The sequence below is a fragment of the Mirounga leonina genome, unplaced genomic scaffold (genome assembly GCF_011800145.1).
Source record: "Mirounga leonina isolate KUSES-001 unplaced genomic scaffold, KU_Mleo_1.0 Mir_115, whole genome shotgun sequence".
Taxonomy (NCBI): domain Eukaryota; kingdom Metazoa; phylum Chordata; class Mammalia; order Carnivora; family Phocidae; genus Mirounga; species Mirounga leonina.
Window position 1 is genome coordinate 74,493,836 of NW_023270268.1, and position 23,858 is coordinate 74,517,693.

Consider the following 23,858-nt stretch of genomic DNA (forward strand, 5'->3'; position numbering starts at 1 on the left):
CCTGCTTTATGGCCTGCTCCCTCTGGAGAAGGGGTATGGATAGGTGGGCAGCCTCCTTTCCAGAGCGGGTACTCTAGTACTGTCCCCTGTAACCTGGCACCCCTCTTGCCTCTTCCCCTGTCCATGATTGTGGGGGTCGGAGGGTCACTTTCCTGGGGGGTTGGACCCTTGAAACGGACATGGTGGGGTGCCCTGTTGGTTGGTAGGGGAGAAGAGACAAATAGCTGCGGGGTACTTCCAGAATTTGATGCAGACCCCTATGTGTGGAGGAGGCCCTGGGTTTCAAGCTGTTTACAGCCGGGGAAGTCCTTTGTGGCTTCAAGGGCTCATCTGTAAAAGAGAGGCGGCTGGATGCAGGAGTCTGACCGTCCCCATGCGGCGTGCCTGGCATCCGGGGGCCCAGTGAGTTCTCGCCCACCCTTGCCTTAAGGGTCTCTCCGCAGTCGGGCCTGGGAGGAGAGGAGAGGACGAGGTGTTTCCGGACTCGGCCCCAGGCCGCCCCTGCGTGGCTGTGACGTGTTTCGCCCCGCCCGCCCTGGATGGTGACGCGGTGGCCACGCCCCCGCGCTGACGTCACCGGCCCGGTTCCCTCTCCGGGGAGCGGCGGCGGACGCGCGGCTCCCACCCCCTCCCCTCTCACGGGCTCTCCCCTCCCCGGTGGCGGCCGCTGCCCGACCCTCTGCCAGGCGATGGCCCGGGCCCCGAGCGCGGGCTAGCGTGCCTGGGTGCCCGGCCATGGGCTGTATCGGCTCTCGGAGTCCGGCGGGTCAGGGTAAGAGGTGGAGGCCAGGCACGGGTTGGGGAATTGGGCTGCGGCTGCCCGGTGCGTGGGCCGCGGGTGGGTGGGGGCCTTGAGGAGGGGGCCGGTGTCGGGAGAGGGAGGAGCCTGCACTGGGGAGGCGGGCCAGGCAAGAGGAAGGAGAGGGCAGGAGCGGGGAGGGGGCCAAATCGACTCGGCTTCGCTGCCACGGCCTGCCTGCTTCTGGGCTTTGCAGGGTAGACTCATGGTCTTTCCGCCTGGATTCCCACCGCTGAAGGGGGCAGGAGGCGCACAGCCTTGGGAGGGGCAAGGTGTCCATGGCGACTGGCCTTCCACGCCCACACACTCGCCGCCCCCACGGCCCACACCTCTCTTCTTCTCTGCCCTGGGAGTGGCCCTATGCTGGGAACCTGCCTCTCCTAGCTGTCTGTGTTCCAACCCCCTTAAGGAGGTAGCCTGCAAAGCCCGTCAAGCACCCCACTACGGAGTTTTTGGCTAAAACTTAACTTCTCCCTTCAGAGTCAGATGTTGATGAAGGAGACTGAGGCCCCATTTGGGGCACCTGTGAGCACCTGATCACCTTAACTGTTTTAGTTCCTTCCCCCACTCCCAACAAAAACAAATCATCATACCTTGTGGGGGGAAAGAGGAGTCCAGAGAGAGGCCATTAGGGCTTCTTAAAACTGCTGATGCCTGCTGCTTGGGTCTTGGTTCCCACGGATGGTGGTGCACGCTGGGGCCTGGCTTCAGTCCTATGCATCTGAGGTCCACCAGCCTACTTAAGTGTCATGGATTTCTCCAAGCCTAAGGCCAGGCAGGGATTTGTCAGGTTGAGGGCTGGATTTGGAATGGGTCCTGGGCTTCCAGGGCAGGTAGTCAGTCATACAGGCCTTAGTGTGGTTGGTACTTGAGATTCTTTGGAGCTAAGACTCTGGCTGAGATTTGTACTCTCCTTGGGTTCCCACGAGGAATTATGGGATTTGTAGTCCTAAATTAACCTCCTGACTTTTGAAGCTGAGAAGCAGCAGGCTGCTCTGGTCCCTCTGGCCCTGCTAAGGCTTGGAGTTCAGGAAGTCATTCCCTCCTGTAGTCAGGGGAGAGTTTGGCTGACCTCAGGACTGGCTTTGAGAGCCCTGATTAGGTACCAGCTGGGGGCCAGGGATGGCCTGTAACCTTGTGTCTTCCTTCTGGTTGGTAGCATTTCTGGGGACGACCAGCTGGCTGAGGCTCAGGGACAGAGACGGCTGCTCCAGCTAAAGGTCAGTTGGGATGTACATTGCCTGTTGGCACTGTCTAGGGGATGGGCCTCAGCTTCCTGAGCTCCAGAGAGCTCTGCTGGGCCCCTTGTACTCCCACCTCCTCAAAGCCAAGAGGAAGGAGTGTTCTCCTTATGTGACTAGGCACAGGTTCCAAGTGGGGAGGGGACTGGCTCAGCATCCGGAGCCAAAATAAGAATAGAACTGGGAGCTGAGCCTGGAGCGGTTCTGGGCTTTTGGTTCTCTGCATCAACACAGCCAGCATGCCTATGATTTCTGTGCTGGGCAAAATGTTTCTGTGGCAGCGTGAAGGGCCTGGAGGACGATGGACTTGTCAGACAAGTCGCAGAGGTGAGACCAGGGACTGTAGCTGTGATCTGGGAGGTGAGGGGAAGCTGAGGAGTAGGGTGCTCAGGTGGCAAAAGGAAAATTACTCTGGCTTAGATATTGGGAACCAGGATGAAATAGGAACCACCAGGCCAGGGCCAGACAGGGCATCAGGAAAAAAGCTTTAGGGGGCTGGGGTGAAAGTAAGAAAAAATCGTGGGTTTGTCAGAAGAGAAGAGTAAAGAGCTGCATACCAGCTCATGCTGGCGAGAGGAAAGAACCAAGAGAAGGAAGGCACCAAGCCTGTAAAGGGTCCAAGGTGGTGGTGGGGAGGAGGATGGCGATGGTGGTGGAAGAACGCAGTGTGCTTTCCAAGAGGAATGGGTAGGCCGAGAAACCCAAGATCGAGAATTTATGAAAGTTTAGGTTTCATCCCTAGGGTTCTGATGGCAAAAATACATCCAGAGGAGGAAGGGGGCCTGTGGGCTGCCACAGAGTGGCCCCAGGGGCCTGAAGGTCAGGAATGTGGAATAGGGGTTTTCAGAATTGTGGAGAGCACCAGGTGGTTGCTGATGTTCTGGGAGGTGGGGGAGGGGTGAGGAGAAATGATATGGCAGCACCGGATGAAAATGGGGATATTGGCAGAAGTGGGAGCCCAGGTGAACAGCCTTTCCCCCACCCCTCAGTGGCCTCGGACCCCGCTTGGGCTGTGGAGTGGATCGAACTTCCTCGGGGCCTCTCTCTATCTTCCTTGGGATCTGCTCGGACCCTCCGAGGCTGGAGCCGGTCCTCCCGCCCTTCCTCCGTGGACAGCCAGGACTTGCCAGAGGTGCTGGGCCCCTGGTATTGGTAGGGGGAAGGGGGGCCGCATTCACATGAAGGGGATCTGTATCCCCCACCCCCGCCTCGCCAGCCTGCTTCTGGCTCCCTTTTCCTGCGAGCGGAGGCGCTATCCGGCCGGCGGGGCCCCAAGGCCGCCCCCGCGCCGGTCTGCTCTGCTCGGCGTCGTGCCAGCGGGCGGGCTTTGCTCCCGCCTTGGGCGCTGACGTCAGCGCATCCCAGGCCGTATCCCGGGAGACCCTGTTGCATGGTGATGGGTTGCCAGGGAGACACACACCTTTTCTCTGGGCTTGGGCCGCAGCTGCGCGGAGCGCCGGCACGGATGGCAGTGGCTGGGGGCAGTGAGGGGAGGGAGGGAGAGCGAGCCAGGAAACACCCAGCAGGTGCTCCTCCCCCCAGGCCTGGCCGGAAGCTAACGGCGCCACCCTGGGGCCCCTGTAAGCCAGGTACTGGGGTGGGGGTGGGGGGGTGGGGGGGAGCAGAGGGTGGGCCTGAGGTCAAGGGAGCAGTTGGAGCTCTTCTTGTGAGGGGTGGGAACCTGATCAGGAGAGCTAGGCAATTCCGGGGAGGGGGCATGTGCCTCTGACTTCATTCATTCATTGAGGGAAACATTTTCCAGGCTTGCCAAGGAACACTGAACCAGGTGCAGGGTGGAGGTAGGAAGCCAGGTGAATCAGAGTCAGGCCCTGCCATCCCGAGATCCCTCAGGAGAGATGCACGGGCAATGCTGGCGTGGGGGTGGGGGTATTGAAGAAGAGAGAAAACTGGACTGAAAACGTAATAGGAGGTGACACTTGAGTCAGGCCTCAGATGGTAGGGAGCATTTTGTCAGGCAAGGATGGCGTTCTTAGCCCAGGGGAGAGCTGGGTTCCTTTGCCTGGAGGCAAGAGGGCGGTTTGCCGACAGGGAAGGTGGAAGTGGGGTTTTCCTGGGCAGAGGGTCTAGGTGGTAGATTCCAAGGCCTGGAAGGGGGCAGGGGGCTCACAGAGTGGGCCCCCTCAGTGCCTGGCTGTGAAGCTAGCACTTCACTGGGCAGTGGAGGAGCCCAGAAAAGATTTTAAATAGGGACATGTGACATGTGACCAGTTACACTCCGGGGAAAATTATTTGTATACATTTATACTTTGCCTCATTCATTCAGCCTATGTATTTAGAAAGGTTACTCTGTACCAGGTACTGTGCTAAACACTGGGGTGCAGCAGTGACCAAAAGAGACCAAATTCCTCCAAGAGCTAAAGACCAGTGAGGGGGACCAATGACCAGTAAGGAAACACACGAAGTAGACCATGATTACACACACAGGGTACATTCATAGAGGATGGTGACTTGTGACCGAGGGAGGATGGACAACTGGTAGGGTAGCCAGGAAGAGCCTTCTGAGGGAATGATGTTTCAGCCAAGACCCAAAAGATGAGAAAGAGCCAGCCAGCCCTGGGGAGGAGGGAGAGGAACACTTACACAACATTCTAGGCTGAGAAAATTCCATGAATTGAAGGAGCTTGGGGGACCACAACTGTGCTAATCTGAACATGGGGTACTGAGGGCTTGAGGAAGGGAGGGCAGTGGCAGTGGGAGTAGAAAGGATGAGCAAAGCTTAGGGGAGAGTTGATGGTAATGCTGAGGTTTAGAGCCATGCTGAATGGTGGTTGGCTGATGCTGCATAAGGAAGTCAGGAAGCAGGGCCAGATGTGGGAAAAGGTGCTGGGTTTGGTTTTGGTCATGCTGAGTTTGTGACCCTGGTAGGCTGTAGAAACAGCTAGAAGACTGAGATGTCCGAAGACTGAGAGGAGGAGAGGGGCAAAGAGGAGAGAACCTGGAGGAGATCCTTGATGCCGTAGCTTTCTCCCTTCCTCTTTTTTCTTCTCAAAGGCCCCACTCCATGGTTCTTGACTTCCCAGCCCGCCTCCTTCCCCTCTGGGAGCTGGGAAGATGGAGGTGGGGGGGGTGGTAGCTGCAGTTCTGCTCTTTCGGGTCAGCCTGAATCTCTGTTGCTCCTTGAGAGGACACGGCTTGCTGGCCCTGGCTTCTTACTCTCCGTCTTACATACCCCAGCAGCCACAGGCACATATGTGCTGCCCTGGCATCTCTTCCCAGCTCCCGTACCCCCTTGGCACCTTGAGTGGGCTGTGGGCACAGAGGGGGATGCTGCTGTTAGAGGAGCACTGACCCTCTGATGCTGTCACCCAAGGTGAATGTTGGAGACACAGTCGCGATGCTGCCCAAGTCCCGGAGAGCCCTAACTATCCAGGAGATTGCTGCGCTGGCCAGATCCTCCCTGCATGGTATGCACCCTCCTCCCATACCTCTGGCCACTTTGTCCTTCCTTCTTCCTTTTGCACTTACCCTTGGGGGCTGTATCCTGTGAGCTCTTGCTGGGATCTCCCCCTTCCTCCCCTTCTCAGATGAATCTCAGCTCCCTCCTCCCATCCAAAGGCACATGTGGACCCTAACTACCGCCACCCTTCCACTTCCCTCCCTGGCCTGTGCCCTCACCAGCCTTCCTCCTTCTGCCCCACCCGCAGGTATTTCTCAGGTGGTGAAGGACCACGTGACCAAGCCCACCGCCATGGCGCAGGGCCGAGTGGCTCACCTCATTGAGTGGAAGGGCTGGAGCAAGCCAAGCGACTCGCCTGCTGCCCTGGAATCAGCCTTTTCTTCCTATTCGGACCTCAGCGAGGGTGAACAAGAGGCTCGCTTTGCGGCAGGTGGGGACAGGAAGGGGTCAGCCACACGTTTGTCATTGGGATGCTCTTCCCTCACCCCCATCTCTTCTCTCTCCTGTCTCCAGCCTGAGCCCTAGTCTGAGTCCTTCAGCTAATGAATCCTGCTAAGGAACCTTCTCTGCTAATAAATTCTTTGGCCTCCCTGACAGGAGTGGCCGAGCAATTTGCCATTGCAGAAGCCAAGCTCCGGGCCTGGTCTTCAGTGGATGGCGAGGACTCCACCGATGAATCCTACGATGAGGACTTTGCTGGAGGAGCTGACTCAGGTGAGGGGTAGGCAGTGCCAGTACTGGGGCGGACCTGCCCGGGAGGCCTTGTGATTCCGAGCTCAGCCTTCGGAAGGGGACGCTGGGGGCAGACCCTGTCCCGGCTGTGCCTTGACCTTCCAGGGTCAAGGGGGCTGTTCTCGCTCGTGGGTGGGCAGTCAGCAGCTACAAATGGAGTGCTTCCTTTCGCGCACGTGCTGAGCCTTTTCTGCCCATCTGTGCTGTTGGGTCTTGTGGTCCAGAGACCTCACCGACACCTTCTGCGCAGCTGCATCTCTGGGGCGGGGGGGGTCCGCTGTGCCTTGCCTTCCCCTTTCGGGGCAGCCTTCTGGCCAGCTGTGGCAGCACAGACGAGCCGGCAGCGTAGCACCTCCCAGGGCTGGGGCCCCAGGCAAACAGGAAGGCGTGCTGGGCCTGGACTGCCCACAGGGCCATGCTGGCTCAGGCTCAGCCTCCGTGAGTTCCATCTGAGACCTGCCTCTGGGCCTCTCTCTGGGCCAGCGCTTGCAGAGGGGACCCTGCGGGGCTGTGCAGCTGTGCACGGCCCTCCTTTCATCTTCCGATTCTTCCTGGACCACATGGCTGACTTTCTCTGTAGCTTCTGGGCTCACGCCTCACAACACCCCACCGCCCCATTCTTCTTTGCCTTTGAAGATTACCTCCACCAGCTCCCACCCGCCCAGCTAATTAACAGATTCTCCAAGGGCAATACAGTAGAGCAGATTGGCAATATGTTAGACCTCTGCTGTGGTCCAGAGTTGACTGATTTGGATGTCTGAGGCCAAGATGGGAGCCCTGAACCACAAACGTTCTCGTCTGATTGAGTTCCAGGCCTGCTTTGACCCCTGGTATAACGATAATAACTAACATTTATCCAAGGCCACTACTTTCCCACGTAGAAGCTTTGTGCAAATTAGAAAAAAGCACCTCTTTCTCTGGTGGGCTCAGCCTGATGCTAGGCCTCGCTGCTTGGTGAGCAAGTGTGGGCTGAACTCCAGTCCACACTCACTGCCTTGGACAGGCTCTCCTCGTGCAGGGAACCAGCGGCATGACCGTGTGTGGTATCTGTGCATTTATTGCTCTCTTACTGTATGCTGCATTCTTTTGTTTGCTCAACAACCCCATAAGTAGGTCTATCAGATTCCCCAATTTGCCACTAAGGAAACGGAGGCGCTGAGAGGTGAAGTTAGCGAGCTCCTACCCTCTCCCCCCAGAGCTAGCGGCGCCGAGGGTGGAGTGGGGAGAACATGGCTCCCTCCAGGTAGACCAGTTGAAACAGGGCGGGTAGGGCTATCTTCTTTTTCTCTCCCCCTGCAGAGATGGCCGGGCAGCTGCCCCTGGGGCCCCACCTCCAGGACCTCTTCACCGGCCCCCGGTTCTCCAGGCCTGTGCGCCAGGGCTCTGTGGAGCCTGAGAGCGACTGCTCGCAGACCGTGTCCCCAGAGACCCTGTGCTCCAGCCTCTGCAGCCTGGAGGACGGGTTGCTGGGCTCCCCAGCCCGCCTGGCCTCCCAGCTGCTGGGCGACCAGCTGCTCCTCGCCACACTGCCCCCCAGCCGGGAAAGTGCCTTCCGTAGCCTGGGCCCATTGGAGGCCCAGGACTCGCTCTACAGCTCGCCCCTCATGGAGTCCTGCCTTTCCCCCGCCGAGGAGGAGCCAGCCGCCTGCAAGGACTGCCAGCCTCTCTGCCCGCCGGGTAGCTGGGAACGGCAGCGGCAAGCCTCTGATGTGGCTTCTTCGGGGGTCGTGTCCTTAGACGAGGACGAGGCAGGGCCGGAGGAACAGTGACCCAAATCATGCCTGGTGGTGGCATGTGTCTCCCGGCTGCTGCTGGGGGCAGAGCTTCTGTGCCCAAGTGCGGGCGAGAGGCTTCCGGCAGAGCTGCAAAGCCTAGAGGGCTCCTGGGAGCACTCACTCCTCCGTTGTGTGTTTTGCATGAAAGTGTTTGGAGAGGAGGCAGGGGCCAGGCTGGGGGCGCATGTCCTGCCCCCACTCCTGGGGTTTGCCGGGGGTTGCCCGGGGCCCCTGGGGCATGGCTACAGCTGTGGCAGACAGTGATGTTCATGTTCTTAAATCAAAAACACCACATACACATTTCCTCCTTGGACGATGTGAACCCCTAAGGGGGTGGTTGTGACTGGGCCGTGTGGGGTGGAACGGGAGGGAGCCCGCCCCCCCCCGCCCCCTTCCCCATGCCTCTCTCTTCTCTGCTTCTCTCCACCTCTGAGTCCATGTGCAGTGCTCGATAGAATCACCCCTACCCCAGGGCAGGCTGGCTCTTACCCTCCTGGAGCCTAGGATTGAGCCATCCCCCAAGGGCCCCTCGCCCACCTGGGCTCGTGCTGTGCTTCGCCTCTCCATCACCTCTAAATCTTCTTCTTTTTCCTAAAGAAAGAGGGGTTTTGGTCTGTTCTTTCAGTCGGATGTTCTCTGGGAGGCATTGGATTGATGAAAGCATGTACCCTCCACCCTTTTCCTGGCCCCTTGTAGGATGTGTGGGCAGGGTCCCAGCGGCTCCCAGCCTGCCTGGCTGCCCCCATTCACCAAGTTCTCCTTAGAGCCGAGCTGGGAGAAGGGGTGGGTGGCTCTGGTAGCTTCGGAGCTGTGACTTCGCTGTTCTTCCGGAGAGGGTCGCAAGGAGGCCACACGGGTGGCTGGGCAGTTGTCTGCTGATGCCTGAGCCCGGCAGAAATGGTGCCAACGAGCGACGGTCGGTCGTGTGGGAGTGTCTCTCCTTGGGGAGGGAAGAGAGTAGTGCCTTTCTTGGCTGAACAAAAGGCCAAAGCTACAATACTGAGGGCCTGTGCCCTAGCTAGGATTTTGATAACTAAGCAGTGGAGGCCTCTGTAGATCCTGTATTCCACAGACAGTGAGCTCTGGGTTTGATGGCTGCGGGGGGTGTGGGTGGCTGCAGAGTTTGGAGCCTTGTAGGCTTTGGCAGATAAGAGGGCCCAAGGTAAGAACAAGAGCTGATGGGCACAGGCATTCTATATATAAGTGGCTCATTAGGTGTTTATTTTGTTCTATTTAAGAATTTGTTTTATTAAATTAATATAAAAATCTTTGTAAATCTCTATATACATCTGGTCATTGGAGGAGGTTCCAGTATAAACCCATCTTAGTTCTACGAACCCTTTTCCCCTCAGAGGGGGAGCAGGGGTCAAGTGACTCCACCCCTATCCTGCCAGGGGGGATGCTGATCTTCCTGCCCGTGGAATACTTGCAGTTGGGCACTTGGTCAGATTCCAGGTAGGACGAACCAGGAGCTTGGCACCACCCCAGGCCCGGAAGGGAGGCTAGGGCTTCAGCCTTTAGGGTAGCCACCTCCTTTCCCAAGGCAGAAGGAATAGGAGAGCTTCAGGATTGGCCAACAGCCACGGCCACTGCCATCCCAGGCTGCCCATTGAGGGGTTCATTGGCACTTGTCATCGCTGTCAGAAGGGCTCCCCTCCCGGGGGAGGCCATGATGGGAGCGGGGCCCCCAGAGTGCGTGCACCTCCGTGGTCTCCGTGTCACTGCTGCTGGTGGCACTGTCACGGAAGCTGGCGAGGGGCGGCCGGACTTTGACGCCCTGTGCTGTGACGGAGCCCTCGATGGCCTTCCGGAGCTGGAGAGGGGAGAGGGTCAGACACGTGGCCTCTGCGCTCCCTGCTCAGACTCCACCCTCAGGTGGGTTGGACACAAGCCTGCATGCCTTTTTCGAAGCAGAAATGGTGTGATGGCCATTTATCATCTCACCTCCTTTAGAGTGACGATCCCAATGAGCCTGCCAATACTGGTGACATATGCATGGTCCACTCCCAGTAGCGAGAAGACGGTGTGAGTCTGCGGGGTTGGGAGAAAACACACCGGACGTCACGCGCAAGGGCACAATTCTATAAATTACTGGCCAGAGGGTCCCAGGACAAGGTGGGGGATGGGGGACAGGAGGGGTGCCACAGATAGTGGGGGGGAAGGGAGGGCCACCGGAGGGAAAAGAATAATGAGAATGTTTCTGCAGCCAGGCCTCAGAAACTTGATAATGGGTATCTTTATGTTGCTTATGTTGATGGAGAAACAGACAGAGGAAGGATTCTTCGTCCCATGTTGGAAAGGAGGATGATGGAGGAGAGAACAACTGTTCAAATGTGACATCTAATGATTGGCTAGGCACTGGGCTAGGTCTTCCTGAAATTAGCAACTAATTTCAGTCCTGTTCTGAGAAATATGGATGATACCCATCCTACGGGAGGGGCAACATGAGGCTCAGTGGTGCGGTGACTTCACGGCTCCAGAAGGAGCTTTTCATCACACTGTGGGAGGAGGAGACTTAGCGCCAGTCCTGTGCAGATGTCCAGTCGGTCACGGAGGTATCCGTAGCCTTTAGGGGTACCGGCCCTGAGCTCCGTGCCTCTCACCCCACTTTAGTGGCTGACACATGCTTCCCATTTGCCTCCAGCTGGCTGGCAGTTAAAGTGTCCCCTCCTCCGGGCTCCGACACGTCAGTCGTGGCCGGAAGCTCTCTACGTCTCGCGTATAGTTTGGCTCTTCTGGGGCCCAAGTAGCATCCCAGGTGCTGCTGAGATGAAGCCTGAAGTCCAGGGAAGCGACAGCCATCCACATGCTCCCATGTTTTTCTTGGTTTGGGCTCTCCCCCCACCCCCAACTTTTACATGTAATCCCCGAGGGCTCAGAAATTGTCAACCAGCTTCCCTTGTGTTCTAAGTAGATTTTCTTGGGCCAGATGTCTTGAAAAACACTCTACTGACATGGCCCTTCCTGGAATTTGGGGCCTATCACTTATCGCCATGTTTTGAGTTCACTTTTAAGCCTCTTGGCTTAGTGTCTGAATCAAAATGGGCATTACTAACCCAGCTTTTCGAGTACTAGTTACTCAAACTCATTATAACCGTCTGAAAGCTTTAAAAATATTTTCTTAAACAGGTGCTGAATTTTTTTATTAAAGGACTTCCAGAACTTAACTAACTCTCCAGCTAAGGCATGACCATACTTATAAAAGCAGTTAGGAGTTCAGTTTTAGAGTAAGCTTTTCTGTGTTCCTTCAATACTTTTATCACAACTGTCATGTGGTTATTAGCAAGTTCTTCCTCATATCCAACTTCAATCCTACGTGCTGCATGTTTCCTTTAATTTCCTCATCTGACTTCAAAGGGAAACATATCTCTGTTATGAGATTTCTTGTCCTAATAATCCTGTAGCTTTGTCTTCTTATGGTTTAATAATCCCTCTATCTTCTCCCAAGTATCCTACTAAATCGTTCCCCTGGATTTTTCTTTCTCTCCACAGTCCTAATGAGAATGAGCTTCTGGCAGGCTACGTGCCTTTTAGGTTTGCAAACCACTGGTCCCTGGCAGTCACCAAGCGCTGCTGATCTGCTTCTTGAGCATCTTGGCCATCCTCTCTGACTCCACAACATCCTCATGGGGTCTGTTTTTGGTCTCCCTTCCCTCCAACTTGGCTCTGCCATCCTATGAGCTTTCTCAAACTTGAGTTAGAGCCCAGACGCCCCAGTATGGCCCACAAGACCCTTCCCAAAGCCATACCAGCTGGTCTTTCTGGCCTCGGATTCTGCCAGGCCCTCCAGCTTCCAGCCTCACATAATCATTCATCTTTTCTCTGAAAACGTCCATTTCTTACACACGTCAATCCTTCCCTCGCTACACTACCTTTTAAAGTCCCCAACTGTCTGCCTCTCAGTACAAGCAGTGGTAGTAGTCATTCCTCACATATACGGAACTTCTACTATGGCCAGCACTGTTCTAAAATCCTGTATCAAATCCTTCATCCAAAGAAAAACCTCTGCTAGGGTACTGATCCCCATCCTACCGATAAGGAAAGTGAAGCCCAGAGAGGCTAAGAAATTTACCAAGGCTCCCCAGCTAGCTGACACATGGCGGACTGAGGATTTGGGTAAAGCCTGGCTGGCCCAGCTTTGACACCCTAGCCTCTCCTGCCTCCCCCACTGCTTGTCTGTAGGTGGCCTCAGAATGAATGCGGCATCTAGCTGGTGTGGCTGGCCAGCTCTAGACTCGCGGCTTCCTAAATAGTTTCCAGTGAATTCCCTCTCCTCCTGAATGTTCTCCTCCTGAACTTGATTAGGCTACTACTAATTGATTCCTCAGGCCTGCAAGGACATTTTGAATTCTAATCTTTTATGTTCTTATCGCTTCCAGTTCTTTGTACTTTTGTTGGTCGGTTCCTCAAAGGCTTCTTCTCTTCCTCTGATTTTTAAGTTTGTAACAAACACCCACTTTGTTCTTTTTTATTTTAATTTAATTAGACACCGGGGAGCCCATTGGAGGTCCTGCACATCTTGGGCTTGGGAACAGTGGATTGACAGGGAGAGGAACAACAACGTGGCCATCTGAAAGAATCCTGGGATTGGGGCCAGGAAATCTGGGCTCTGGGCCTCATTCTGCTCTATTGACTCAGGCAAGGGACCTCCTCACTGCCTCAGTCTCCCCGCGTATTAAAGTGGTTAAGTCCCCAGGCTTTTGGGTCAGACCATCTTGGGTTCCAGTCCAATTGTGCTGCTTACCAGCTGTGTGACCTTGGGCAACTTGCTTAACTTCTCTGAATCTCAATGTCCTCATCTATAAAAACTGGGATATCACAATATCTATTTCACAGTCTTGTTATGAGGATTAAATTAAACATGAAGAACTTGGCAAGTGCCTGGCACAGAAGCAGATACTAAAGAAATGGCAACATTCTTATCACCATCATCATTATAGGACATTTGAGGACTAAGTAAGATGATAGAAAAGCTTTAGAGGTCTTAGGAAGAAAGGCTTTAAATAAAAACTCAGTGTATTCTCAGGCCTATAGATTTTTTTCTTGCAACTGCACTGTAGTTCCCTAGTCACTTTGATCTGAGGTCTTTACCCAAAGGCTTATAAGTTCCTTTATTGCCTTTTGCTTTTTTTTTTTTTTTTTTAGTTATTGCCTTTTGCTTTTCTGTTTCTTTGTGCCCCGTGCTTTCTGGCCCAGCCCCTGCTTGTCCGAGATAGGCTGGCTCTTCCGCACAGCTTGCACTTCACCTAGCTGCCGGGGCTGCAGACCTTGGGAGTGTTCCTCCGCTGCCGTTGGAGGCATGCAGGATTTAGCTAAAATACTTGGTTTCTACCCCAGCACCCTGCCGGGTTTGCCTGCATTCCCTTAGAAGCCTGAAGGTGCCCGATGATGCCGCTGCTCTATGCTGGGGAGCCCCCACCCTCTGGCGTCAGCCTCACCCTCCACCAACCTGTCTGCACTCAAGTTTTCTCCCCACTTCTGCAGGCCAGTTTGCCCTCCTCCTGAGCTATCTTCCTGTGTCCCTACCAGTTTTCCTTTGGCCTACATTAAGTCAGACTTTCTGGGGTCTGACATTCCAGGCCCCCCACTGGGCGTTTCTCATCTTTGTTTATCTCTTCTCTGCAGTGTCCCCACCCCTACTTGGATGTTTGTTAGCTTGTTTATTAGATTTTCTTGTCCTGCTTGTTTCTCACCCATTTTTTTCAGCGGGGGTGTAACAGCCTTGTTGGGTGCTGGCAGTCTCCTGCATGCCTCTGACCCTCGCCTGGCCTTCTGGCTTCCACCCAGCTGAAACCCTGTCTTTGTTGCTGCTTTGGTCCAGAGTTCCCAGGGGGCAAGGCTGAGCAGGGGAAAAATGATGCCTGGCTCCACGGTAGGCAGGAAGAGGCTAAGGGGCCCTGGCTCCCGGCCTCCCATCCTTTGAGGCAGTGTGTCTGAAAAACATCTCAGCCAAGAGCCCAACCTCTGCTGTCCTGTTTTCCCCCACTGGCCTGCGTCCAAACTATGGGCGGACCTGGATCCCCACCCTGTGTTCCTGAGAGCCCAGGCCGGCCCCAGGCCAGGGGCCATGGCCCCTACCTTGTGCAAAGAGGTCCGCTCCACCAGCTGGAAGGGGGCGGGGTCAATTTTGCAGTCACTGAAGTTGACAGGTTCATCCAGTTGCTGTTCTTCCCACTCCAGAATCTGAGAGGATGAGACTAAGAGGATTAGGAGGAAGGTGCCAATAGCTGCTCTCGCCTCCCTGAAAGCTGGCCTGCCCCTTTTCCCACCCACAGTCCCTCCCCACGGTCCCTCCCATGGGGACAGCCGCCAAGATGATGACTGCACATTCCCAGGCAGAAGGAGGGTCCAGAGTCCAGTCACACCTTACCTCCTCAGGGGTCATCTCGCCTTCCAGGTCTGAGTCACTCTAGGAGAGAGGGAGGAAGCTTGACAGCTAGTGGCTGGGGGGAGGTGGAGGTGGGTGTACCCCCCCCAGCTCAGGGAGGCTGATGCCGCTAGAGCCCAGCCCTCCCCGGTTAGTGCTCCTGGGCTGCAGGAAGAAAGGGAGCACTTACCGCCAGGGAGATTCGGACCCGCTTCAGCTTGCGCGTGTCACATGATTCCGACTTCTCCAACTTTGTTAGAGCCAGAGAGAAGAGGAGTTGATGTTACAGGGAGGGAGGTGAGGGTAAGCGGTGGAGCTGAGAGGAAGGGCATGCAGCAGGGACAGAGCTGACATCTGGGAGGGCAGAAGGGCAGGGAGAATGGAGGCAGGCTTTGCAGGGTAAATGGAGAGGTGGTCTTAGTGTCAGAGAGAGAGAGCTGGAAAGAAAGAGACAGAGAGACTCCAACCACTCACCTCTGAAGCAGCCTCAGGGGTTGGACTGCCACAGAAGAGGCTCCTGAGGGCGATGCCTGCCTGCTCCATGTTCCCTGTGTTCCCAAACACAAGGTGGGGGGTGGGGGTGGGGTGCAATGTCATCTTTGAGGGAGAGGACCAGCAGAGGTGAGGAGGGCGAGAGGAGAGGTGTCCTGGTTCTACCCCTGGCCCATCTGGGCAGCCTCTTACCTGGGATATGCTCAAGCAAAATCTCAGGGGCTGGGTTCTGGCTGTTAGTGGGAGACAAGCTCACCTGTGGGACTCTCCCCGAGATTCATGGTGTTGCTAGGCCCCCTCTTGAGAGCAGGCTTCAGGGGCTTGTGAGTCTCTCCCTGGGCTGCAGGGAAACCTGAGTCCTCTGTGTTCACCTGCACGGGCAAGGAAGGGGCTGGGGAGGCTATGGCCCCAGATCGCCTCTATGTCGCCCTCCCAATCAGTCTACATGACATTTAGGAAGTTTGTGTGACTGTGGGGTTTTCCTCCTCACCTGGAATCGGACGGATGTCTCAGGGCTAGGGGAACACTCCTGATCAGAAGGTGGAGAGGTCTGGGCAGCTCGACGCTCTTGCATGTACTGCCGCCGGCGGGCTGTGCTCAGCTGGGCCCCCAGCAATGCCACCACCTGTGAGCGCTCAATGGAGCCCAGGAGGATCATGGACTCTGGACAGAGCAGGTGGGAGGACTCAGGAGCTGGGGGTGAGGTCCTCCTACCCACCCCCCGGCCTTCTTTCACACCCAGAGTGTGGCCTTGGACATAGGCCACACACCAGAGGGAACTCCTGGCTGGCAAATGCTGGCCTGCTCCCTTTGGAACCAAGGAGACTGGTTCTGAGCTTCCTGCGCCCTCCCCCTTCCTGAGTGGCAACCCTGGGAGATGCCCCTAGCACTGGGGTCCCCTCCTGGTCTCACCAGGGGACTCTACTAGGGCCAACATGCGGCCCTTGGTCCTGTGCAGTGCCAGCCGAAGGTCCCGGAAGGTGCAGCTGAGGGCCACGTGGGGAACATCCCGCACCATTATGTCCTCCACTCGCATCCGGTACTGCCTGAGGGCAGAGACATGAGGCACTTGGTTTGTGGTCAGGATGGGGAGGGTAGCCCAGCTGCACTACGTCCCAGGACCATAAAGAAGGCCCTAGCCTGTGGGCATGAGGGCTAAGAGCCAAGGAGTCTGATCAGGAGGGGCCAGCCACAGCTTCCCCAGCGTGTGGACGGGGCAGCTCTGACCAGGAGGGAGCAGGATGGCTGGTCTTCTAGCTTCACTGTCTGAGGACCTTGCTGGAGGTGGGTCTGAGGGGTCCTTCTGACCCTCCCCCGCACCCCCCTTGTTGCCCAGCCCTCCATACTGGTGGCGGCCCCAGCCCAGCTCAGGCAAATAGGGCAGTTTCTTGATCCGGATGATGCTGTCGTAGAGCGAGGGCTGTAGGCTCTGGGCAACGGCGTTGGCCAGGATGACGGCGATCATGACGGGGAGGATGTGGGCGATCTGGCCCGTGAGCTCGAACACAATCACGGCCGTGGACACTGTGTGTGTCACTGCTCCTGCCAGTGCAGCGGCCCCTGGAGATAGCCACCCTCAGTTTCCCCAGGGTGCCCAGGCCCCAGACGACCCTCCCCGCCCAGAGATGGTCCTCTGGGGGCCCTCGGCGCCTCCCAGTACAGACCTGGAGATGGGCTTCTGTATCTGAGGGAAGCCTGGTTCCTGCCAGCAGGGGGCACCAGAACCTCAGACACGTGGCCAGACCAGGGGTCTTCCAAGACAGACGGGGACCGGGAGCACTCACCTACCACTGCGTAGCCTCCAGGCACGATCCGGTAGGTGCTGCTGTCAGTGTGAATCCCATCTGGGAACCAGGCAGCCATGCTTTCGCCCACCAGCCGCCCAAATGCTGCTCCTTCAGGGAGGGGGGTGGGAAGAGAAACAGGTAGTGGAGGGGGAGGGCGGGGGGCACTAGGAAGAGAGAGGGTCAGTGGGTCACTCAGTACAGGGGACAGTCAGGGGGGTGGGGGTTGGGGCTGGACCAAAACCCGCTCCCAGGCAGAGAGGGGACAGCCAGCGGGTGGGAAGGGTGCAGGCTAGGAGAGCAGGCAGCCGAGGACTCACCAATGACAAAGACTGGCATGAAGGCCCCACAGGGCACTGGGATGGTGGTGGCCAGTGCAGACATCCAGAACTGTGGGCGGGAGGCAGTTCAAACGGGTAGAGGCACCCCCAGGCCCCAGGCAGCCCCCAGCTCCACCCTGAGGAGCCTACCTTGCTTATCAGGCACAAACTCCCAGCTATCCCAGAATCCCCCAGAGGCGAAGGAAGGACGAGGACTCCAGAACCAGATGGCTTGGGTTCAAATCTCACTCTGCCATCTCGCTCTGGGCCAGTTATGTAAGCTCTTTGGGTCTCAACTTCCCATCTTTAGGACAGGGCTACTGACAGTACCTTTCTCATAGCATTGTTGTGAGGCTTAAGAGGAATTACTATATGGAAAGTTGGAAAGTGCTCAGAACGGTGTCTGGCACCTAGTAAGCCCAGGTCAGCACTAGCTATATATACACACGTAAGGAGCCCCACCTTCATGAGAATGAAGATGACCAAGGTGAGGAAGACGTTGGCACGTGGTGGGCTCCAGGCCTGTGAGGTTCCTGGCGGCTCCAGGTCCTCCACCAGGCCCTGGCGGACCCATGTCCGGTTGTCAAACAGGGTGACCAGAGTTTCTTTCTGTGAGAGCTATAGGTGAACAGGTGTGCCTCAGGCTGGGGAACAGCCAGGATGAAGGGAAGGGGCCCCCAGGAGAGCAAAGGCTGTTGGCTTTAGAAGGGATGTACCCCAAGGGAGAGCACAAGTGTCTGTTCTGCCTGGATTTACCTGTCCGGCCATGAACTGTCCAAAGCCAGGGGGGAAGGTCAGAGTGGAGATGAGCAGGGTCACCAGAGCCGGGAAGAGCAGGCGTCTAGAGATGTAGGTTTTATAGCATCAAACATGGGTGGTGTACCTACTACAGACTGGTGATAGGCTGGGTGCCCTCACATACCTCAGGGCTGAGATCACAGTAGTCTTGGCCCTTACATAAAAGCGCACAGTTGTGAGAGAAGGTCCCCCTTGCTGTTCATGATGTGATGGCCCCAAGGGTGGTGGCCATCTGGGGTTATTATAAGCCCAAATGCTTTTCTGCCAAGTAGGTAGCAGAAGGTCCACCCCCCACCCCCCAGCCCTCTCTTGGACACCTCTGAGCTGTGACTCCTCCCCATGCTCTCAGAAGCCCCAGCTGAAGGGCGCATTGTGTGAGTGTGGAGAAGTTTTTGCCTCTCTCTGTTTCTCTGTGGTGACTTAGAGTGAAGGTTGAGTGTTGGGGAAAGCTGGGGCCACTCATGAAGTTGATCAAAGGTGCCAGAGGGAGCAGGTTCAGTGGGCTGCCCTTTCTCTGAAGGACGTCAGCCCCAACAGAAGTCACGTCTCAGGCCTCCCCACTCCTAATCCTCAAGGTCACAAATGAGAAAAGCTATGCTCTGGAGATAAAAAAAAAAACCTCACCCATCTCCATGATTCAACAGGGGGATGTTAAGGCTCAAACACTCTCCAGGGAGCACTGCCATCCGGCCAGACCAAGGGCCTAAAGAAGGCTTAGTCTTTTTTTTTTTTTAAATATATATATTTTAAAATTTTATTTTTAAGTAATCTCTACACCCAATGTAAGGCTCCAACTTACAACCCCGAGATCAAGAGTTGCATGCTCTACCGACTGAGCCAGCCGGGCGCTCCATGGAAGTCTTCCTCTTTGATCTAAGATGCCTTGACTAAAAATTCAGAAGTGCCAATTCTGAGGTAATCCATATAAAAGCCAAAATGTTCAATCATCCTGGAAAACACCATTGGCTGATGTTCTCAACGAAGTGCTGCCTTTCATTGGCACCTTTAACTACTATTTGCCATCTCACCTGTCACTGGCCCTCCCACCCTTGCACGACCCAGAGAGGCCTAGGGAGGAGAGGCCAGATCCAACTCACTTCTTCATGAGGAAGCGGTTGATGGTTTTCTGCTTCCGCATCACCTGCACAATCTTCCTGTTCAGGTAGACAAAGAGCGCTCCCCCAAAGCCACTAGCAATACTGGAGAGGGGAGAAGCAGCAGAGTCAAAGGGGGGTCTTCCCTCTTTTACCTCCCGGTCCCTGATGCACCCCGGCTCCCTGAGCTCCTCACCCGATGACAGCAAAGGCGGGTAGCTCCTGGAGGTCGAAGGGAAAGTCAAGCCGGAAGCGGGTTTTGAAGAGAGCCGTGATGGTCTCTGAAAGGGAAGCAGAGGACCAGGCCGAGGCAGGGGCAGTGCTGCGGGCCCCCACCCGAGCCATCCCAGGGGCTCCCCTCCCCCCCCAGGCCCCACCGCCCCCCACCTTCATCACGGTTCCAGACTGCCAGGACCCGGAAGATGAAGGCGCTGAAGGTGGCGGCAAAGAAGCCCCGCCAGTAGTTTCGCACAGCAAAGAAGGTAGAGGTGACCTCAATGCTGAACAGGACACCTGTGCGGGGACAAGAGTGCCGCCTGAGGCCCAGGCCCAGATGAGAGGGGCAGAGGACGGGAGGCCACGGGCAGGGCAGTAGGGCTCAGCCGACGGCCTACCTCCAATAGGTGCCGCGAAGCAGCAACCCACTCCCACGGCGCAGGCTGCGGCCAGCATCTCTGTGTTCCGGGATTCGTTCTGGCAAGAGCCGTGGAGGCAGAACCGGGCTGTCGGCACAGCCGGCCGCTTGCCCCAGCCCTCTGCCTTCCCCCAGGGCTCCCCCTCACCTCGTAGATGCCCCCAAAGAGGGAGAGGAACTTGCTGAGTAGGGCAGCACACATGCTGGCGATATGCACGAAAGGGCCCTGGGGGGTGGGGGGGTGGGGACAAGTGGTGAGTGAGTAAGGGACACACCCTGACCTTGGCCTGTCTTCTTCCTCCCTTGGGAGGGACTCCTTCATGCCCCAACCCGCAGTTACCTCTTTGCCAAGGGGCATCCCGCTGCCCAGGGCACAGGTCAGCCCAATGACCTTGGCTACAAAGGTCTTCAGGGTGAGGTATTCCTTCAGCACTACCCCGCGCAAGATGGTCTTCATCTCAGGGATGCCGGACCCTGGAGAGGTTACGGTCCCACGAGAGTCATTCGATGTGCCCATTTCAGGAGGTTCCCCTCTCTGCCCTCCCCTTCTCTCTTATTGTACCGACAGCCTGAGGAGCCAGGATCTGTGTAAATCCAGCTGAGAAAGTGATGAGGACGATGGGGTAGGTGACCCAGGCCAGGTACTGCAGCAAGAGGCTGGTGTTCAAGCCCTGGGACATCCACTGTTGAGCTGCGGGGAGAAGACAAGCTGCTGGACCCCAGATGCACACACCCAGTCCCCACCTAGCCACTGGGACATACTGATATGACAAGCTGTCCCAGGGAATATTGATCACAGAGAGCATGGGCACAAGGCGTAGCGAGGGGGCCCTAGAGGACATTCTTTGGGACAAAGATCACAGTGGGTAAAAGGGTCAGTCGGAGAGGGGAGGCAAGAAATTGAGGCCTATGGGAGGGGCAGTGGTTATGCCTGAAGAGGGGGCAGTCAGGCTGGCTGGGGAAGGTGGTCAGGGACCAAGTAGCCAAGCTACCTGAACAAGTGTGGCATGGAGGAAGCAGGTTGGTTCCTCCCAGCCTTCCCCCTGCCAGCCCTTGTCCTTACCCTGCAGACAGGCAGCGATGGCATAGTCCATGGCCCAGCTAACCAGAGCCATGAGGAGCCCCAGCAGGACCAGGAAGATCCAGTCTTCACCAACCCTGGACACTAGGAACTTATGGCAGCGTACGGAACAGACTGCGAGCCGGGAAGGGAAGAACAGGCAGGCTAGCACCAAAGTGCTCCTACCTCTGCCCCCACCCCCAACCTCCCACCTCCCAGTGGGTAGCTCTATGGCCCCCAGCCCCCTCAGCACAGCACCGCACAATGCATAGCCATGTCTCCTGCCCCAACCCAGGTCTCACTGCGGCATCGGGCGCAACGGCTCTGTCCATATTCCAGAAGCTCTGGGGGAGCCCGAGGGGAAGGCGGACCCCTCCAGGTCTCAGGCCCTCCCAAGCGAATCCGAGCAGCTTCCTCTTTGGCAAAGGCCCCAAGCTCCTGAGTATATCGGCCATACATCTGCGCAATAGGGAAGATGGGGGCATTAGCAGATGTGAGCTGAGTCGGGGACCACTGCATCCACTCCCCTTCTCCCAGCCTCCACATTATATGCTCCCTCCTGAACCCCCAGTTCCCACTTTGGCTTGGGGTGTGGAAACAAGGCACACTGCAGACTGTGGGGGCTGTCCTGGCCAGAGTGATGGGGACAGCCAAGGTACAGGGCACACTGCTGGGGGTGGCAGAATAATTGGTCCTCTTCTCACAAGCCTGCTTGGGAGCGCGGAGGAGGGGTGGGAGGGAAGGCCCCAGAGGAGGAAAAGATGGAAAAACCTAAGGCAGGCTGCAAGTGGGAGGAGGGAAAGTCAGAGAATAAGGGATGGTCAAGGACGGAAGGGGAACAACAATGAGGGCCTCAGGGAGCTGGGGGCAGCTGAGTTGGGCCTAGGAGCAGGCGGGGCCTCAATCCTTATCACGTTCTTGCTGGGCCTCTAGCCTGTGACCAACTCAGCTGTACCCTTCCCACCCACCCTAATCCCCTTGTCCCCATTCTCCACCCCTACCCCCCCACACCAGCCTGCCAGGCCAGCTGGGAGTGGAAAGTCTCTGGGTGGGTGGAGAGGGCTGGGTGGCCTCAGCCCCACTCTGGAGCTGCCCTGATTCCAGTGGTGGGTTGGGGGTCGGCAGTAGCTGATGGCTGGGCTATGACTGGGGATGTTGGGGTGCTGGGACGGGACAATCGCTGAGCCTCAGCTAGACCTGCCAAGCTGGGCGTGTGTTGGGGGGTGGGGAGGAGTAGATTCTGGCTGCCACCCGCAGAGCTTCGGGACACAAAGGGCTCCTGTTGGGGCTAGGGTTGGTGGGGGGGGGGTGGTGGGAGGGAAAGATAGAGACAGAGACAGAGACAGAGAGAGAGAGGGAGAGTGATAGGGAAGAAAGGGAGGAGAGGGAGGCAGAGAGAGGAGAAAGGGGAAAGGAGAGGCCAGAGGAAGGGGCAGAGAAGAGAAAGGAGGAGAGGAGAGGGGAAGGAGGAGGAAAAGAGAGAAAGAAGTAGAGTACAAAGAGGCGGACACAGTGCAGGAGGGGGAGGTGAGTGTGTGAGAGAAAGACAAAGGGATTAGAAGGAGAAGGGGGGGAGGCTGGAGCAGAGGGTGTTCGGGAGAGAGCGTGACCCTGAGGATTCATTCCAGAGATAGAGACCAGGCGGAGGAGGTGGAGATGTGGCTGGTGCAACAGAGACACCATTTCGGAGGTCAGGTGCCTGGCTTCCTTGACCCAAGCCCCATTCTCAGCTAGCGTAGCACCACGACGCCAAGTCCTGCCCCTCTCCCTTCTCCACCCCCCCGCCCTTGCCACCTCTCCCTGTCATCCTGTTTCATCCAGTCTCTCTCTTATAATGGGCACCTCCCAGCCCCAGCTACAGCCCAGGACCCCTCCTCCTGGAGACATTCCCTTCCTGCCTCCTTCCTGGGCAAATTCCAACCCAAGCTGGTGAAAAGGAGCCACAGGGCCCACTCCCTTCCCTCGAGTTTGGGTCCTCTGCCCAGTGACACAAGAAGGGGCAAAAAAAAAAAAAAAAAAAAAAAAAGGCTTCTCAAACACTAAGTTACAATGGTGGCCATGAGTCAGCTCACAGCCCCAGGACCCCTGCTTCTAATGAGGTTAAGGGACACCCCTGAGGTGGGTGGGGGCTGGATACCCAGAGTCAGCATGGACAAAGGTCCCAATTCCCACACCCATTCCTGCTTGACACATCCTCCCTAAAGCTCCCGAACCCCCCGGGGTGACGGGCCACCTCTTCCCCCAGAGAATCTGGAGGTTCCTGCCAATGCTGGGTTGCCAGCCCCCACCCCCCCAACTCTCACCCCAGCGGAAGGGCTGGGGCTGGGTTTGGGTCTGAACATCTTTCTACACACTCTTGTTTCTACTTCCAGTGCAGTGCCACGCACTTAGTGGGGACAGAGGGAATGTCTAGGATGGTGGAAATGGGAGGGAAAAGAGAAAAAGTTCAAGGGTGTGAGTGGTGCTGGGAGGGGTAGTGGGGTGCTGAGACCTCAGCCCAGGTGGTGAGGGGGAGGAGCAAAGAAAACGTGTGTATGTAGGTGTGGTAAAGGGAAGGACACCTGGGATAAGCACCTGAAGTCCTTGTCCTCTGCAGCCCCCCTCCCCCCCCCCCGCCCCAGCTGCATGCAGCCTTCCCCCCCTTAGCCCTCCAGCCTCTCAGGCCCTCGAGCCTCAGTTTCCCCAGCTCAGAAGGCGAGGGCGGGCTTAGGGTAGGCCCCCGGGCCTCGCGCTTCGAAGGGTAACCCGGAGCAGCGGTCCGGGAGCGTACTCCTGAGGGCTCGTCTCGGGCTTACCAGGGTCTGCTCGTACTGCAGCGCCCGCGGCTCCATCCCTTCCGCGGCCGCCGCGGCCCCCGCGGCCGCCATCTCTGCCTACAGCCCTCTGGCCTCCCGCTGCGGCTCGGGCCCGGGCCCGGACTCCGTTCCCGGCCCGCAGGGCCCGCGCCGGCACCGGTCCCGTCCCTGCCGCCCGGGCGGCCGAGTGCAGAGTGCAGCGGGCCCCGGGCGGGCGCTGCTGGCTCAGCCTCCCGCTCGCGTCCCCTCCTCGGCGGGCGGGCCGAGGGCGGTGCCCTCCGTGCCGCTCCGCCCGCCCGCCCATCCACGGGGGCCGGCCCAGCCGGGCGGGGGGCTGCGTTGGGGCCGCCGCCCAGGCTCCGGGGAGGCGGCAGGGGGCGCTTGGAACGTGCTAGCTGGCGCCCCCTCTGCGCGAAGGCCTGGGACTGAGAGGGGCGCCGGGGGCCGGAGTGGGGGCGGGTCCGCTGGCACGTGGATGGGCCGGGCTCGGCCCGCGGCGCGCGGGGAGCCGGAGCAGGAGGGGCTGGAGATGCCGGGACGGTAGGGCCT

General features: G+C 57.4%; 2 protein-coding genes across 6 annotated transcripts; one reads left to right on the forward strand and one right to left on the reverse strand.

Annotated features, from left to right (window-relative positions):
- Nucleotides 1-59: 59 nt before the first annotated feature.
- Nucleotides 60-9,247, forward strand: FAM131A (family with sequence similarity 131 member A). 5 transcript variants are annotated; one of them, XM_034999727.1, is made up of 7 exons: nt 60-772; nt 1,959-2,367; nt 3,030-3,172; nt 5,372-5,465; nt 5,706-5,888; nt 6,056-6,172; nt 7,490-9,247. In XM_034999727.1, exons 2-7 carry the CDS (start codon nt 2,280-2,282, stop codon nt 7,957-7,959), a joined length of 1,095 nt encoding a protein of 364 aa, XP_034855618.1. In that variant the 5' UTR covers nt 60-772; nt 1,959-2,279; the 3' UTR covers nt 7,960-9,247. The 5 variants fall into 5 exon arrangements, with proteins under 5 accessions (XP_034855618.1, XP_034855620.1, XP_034855622.1 ...); XM_034999729.1 differs by lacking the exon at nt 1,959-2,367; XM_034999728.1 differs by lacking the exon at nt 60-772 and having other exon boundaries at nt 994-2,367.
- A 52-nt stretch (nt 9,248-9,299) lies between these two features.
- On the reverse strand, nt 9,300-23,512 carry CLCN2 (chloride voltage-gated channel 2). The gene is made up of 24 exons (XM_034999732.1): nt 23,310-23,512; nt 20,817-20,973; nt 20,518-20,649; nt 20,017-20,145; nt 19,795-19,928; nt 19,603-19,680; nt 19,435-19,513; nt 19,208-19,333; nt 19,017-19,101; nt 18,824-18,925; nt 17,685-17,769; nt 17,391-17,546; nt 16,929-16,998; nt 16,609-16,719; nt 16,171-16,384; nt 15,737-15,870; nt 15,315-15,487; nt 15,081-15,195; nt 14,807-14,880; nt 14,523-14,582; nt 14,336-14,374; nt 14,044-14,148; nt 9,910-9,996; nt 9,300-9,778 (listed from the first exon to the last, which is right to left on the reverse strand). The coding sequence occupies exons 1-24, from the start codon at nt 23,379-23,381 to the stop codon at nt 9,584-9,586; spliced, it is 2,712 nt and encodes a 903-aa protein (XP_034855623.1). The 5' UTR covers nt 23,382-23,512; the 3' UTR covers nt 9,300-9,583.
- Between the last annotated feature and the right edge of the window lie 346 nt (nt 23,513-23,858).

Bases quoted from the DNA above. Each gene is read 5' to 3' on its own strand.
- FAM131A (XM_034999727.1), top strand. From the start codon at position 2,280: ATGCCTATGATTTCTGTGCTGGGCAAAATGTTTCTGTGGCAGCGTGAA. The intron at 2,368-3,029 runs GTGAGACCAGGG...CCCACCCCTCAG, and splicing joins TTGTCAGACAAGTCGCAGAG to TGGCCTCGGACCCCGCTTGG. The intron at 6,173-7,489 runs GTGAGGGGTAGG...CTCCCCCTGCAG, and splicing joins TGCTGGAGGAGCTGACTCAG to AGATGGCCGGGCAGCTGCCC.
- CLCN2 (XM_034999732.1), bottom strand. From the start codon at position 23,381: ATGGCGGCCGCGGGGGCCGCGGCGGCCGCGGAAGGGATGGAGCCGCGG. The intron at 18,926-19,016 runs GTGAGGAGCTCA...TCCCCTCTCCAG, and splicing joins CCCGCCTTTGCTGTCATCGG to TATTGCTAGTGGCTTTGGGG. The intron at 16,385-16,608 runs GTGAGTGCTCCC...GGCTATCTCCAG, and splicing joins TGGAGGCTACGCAGTGGTAG to GGGCCGCTGCACTGGCAGGA.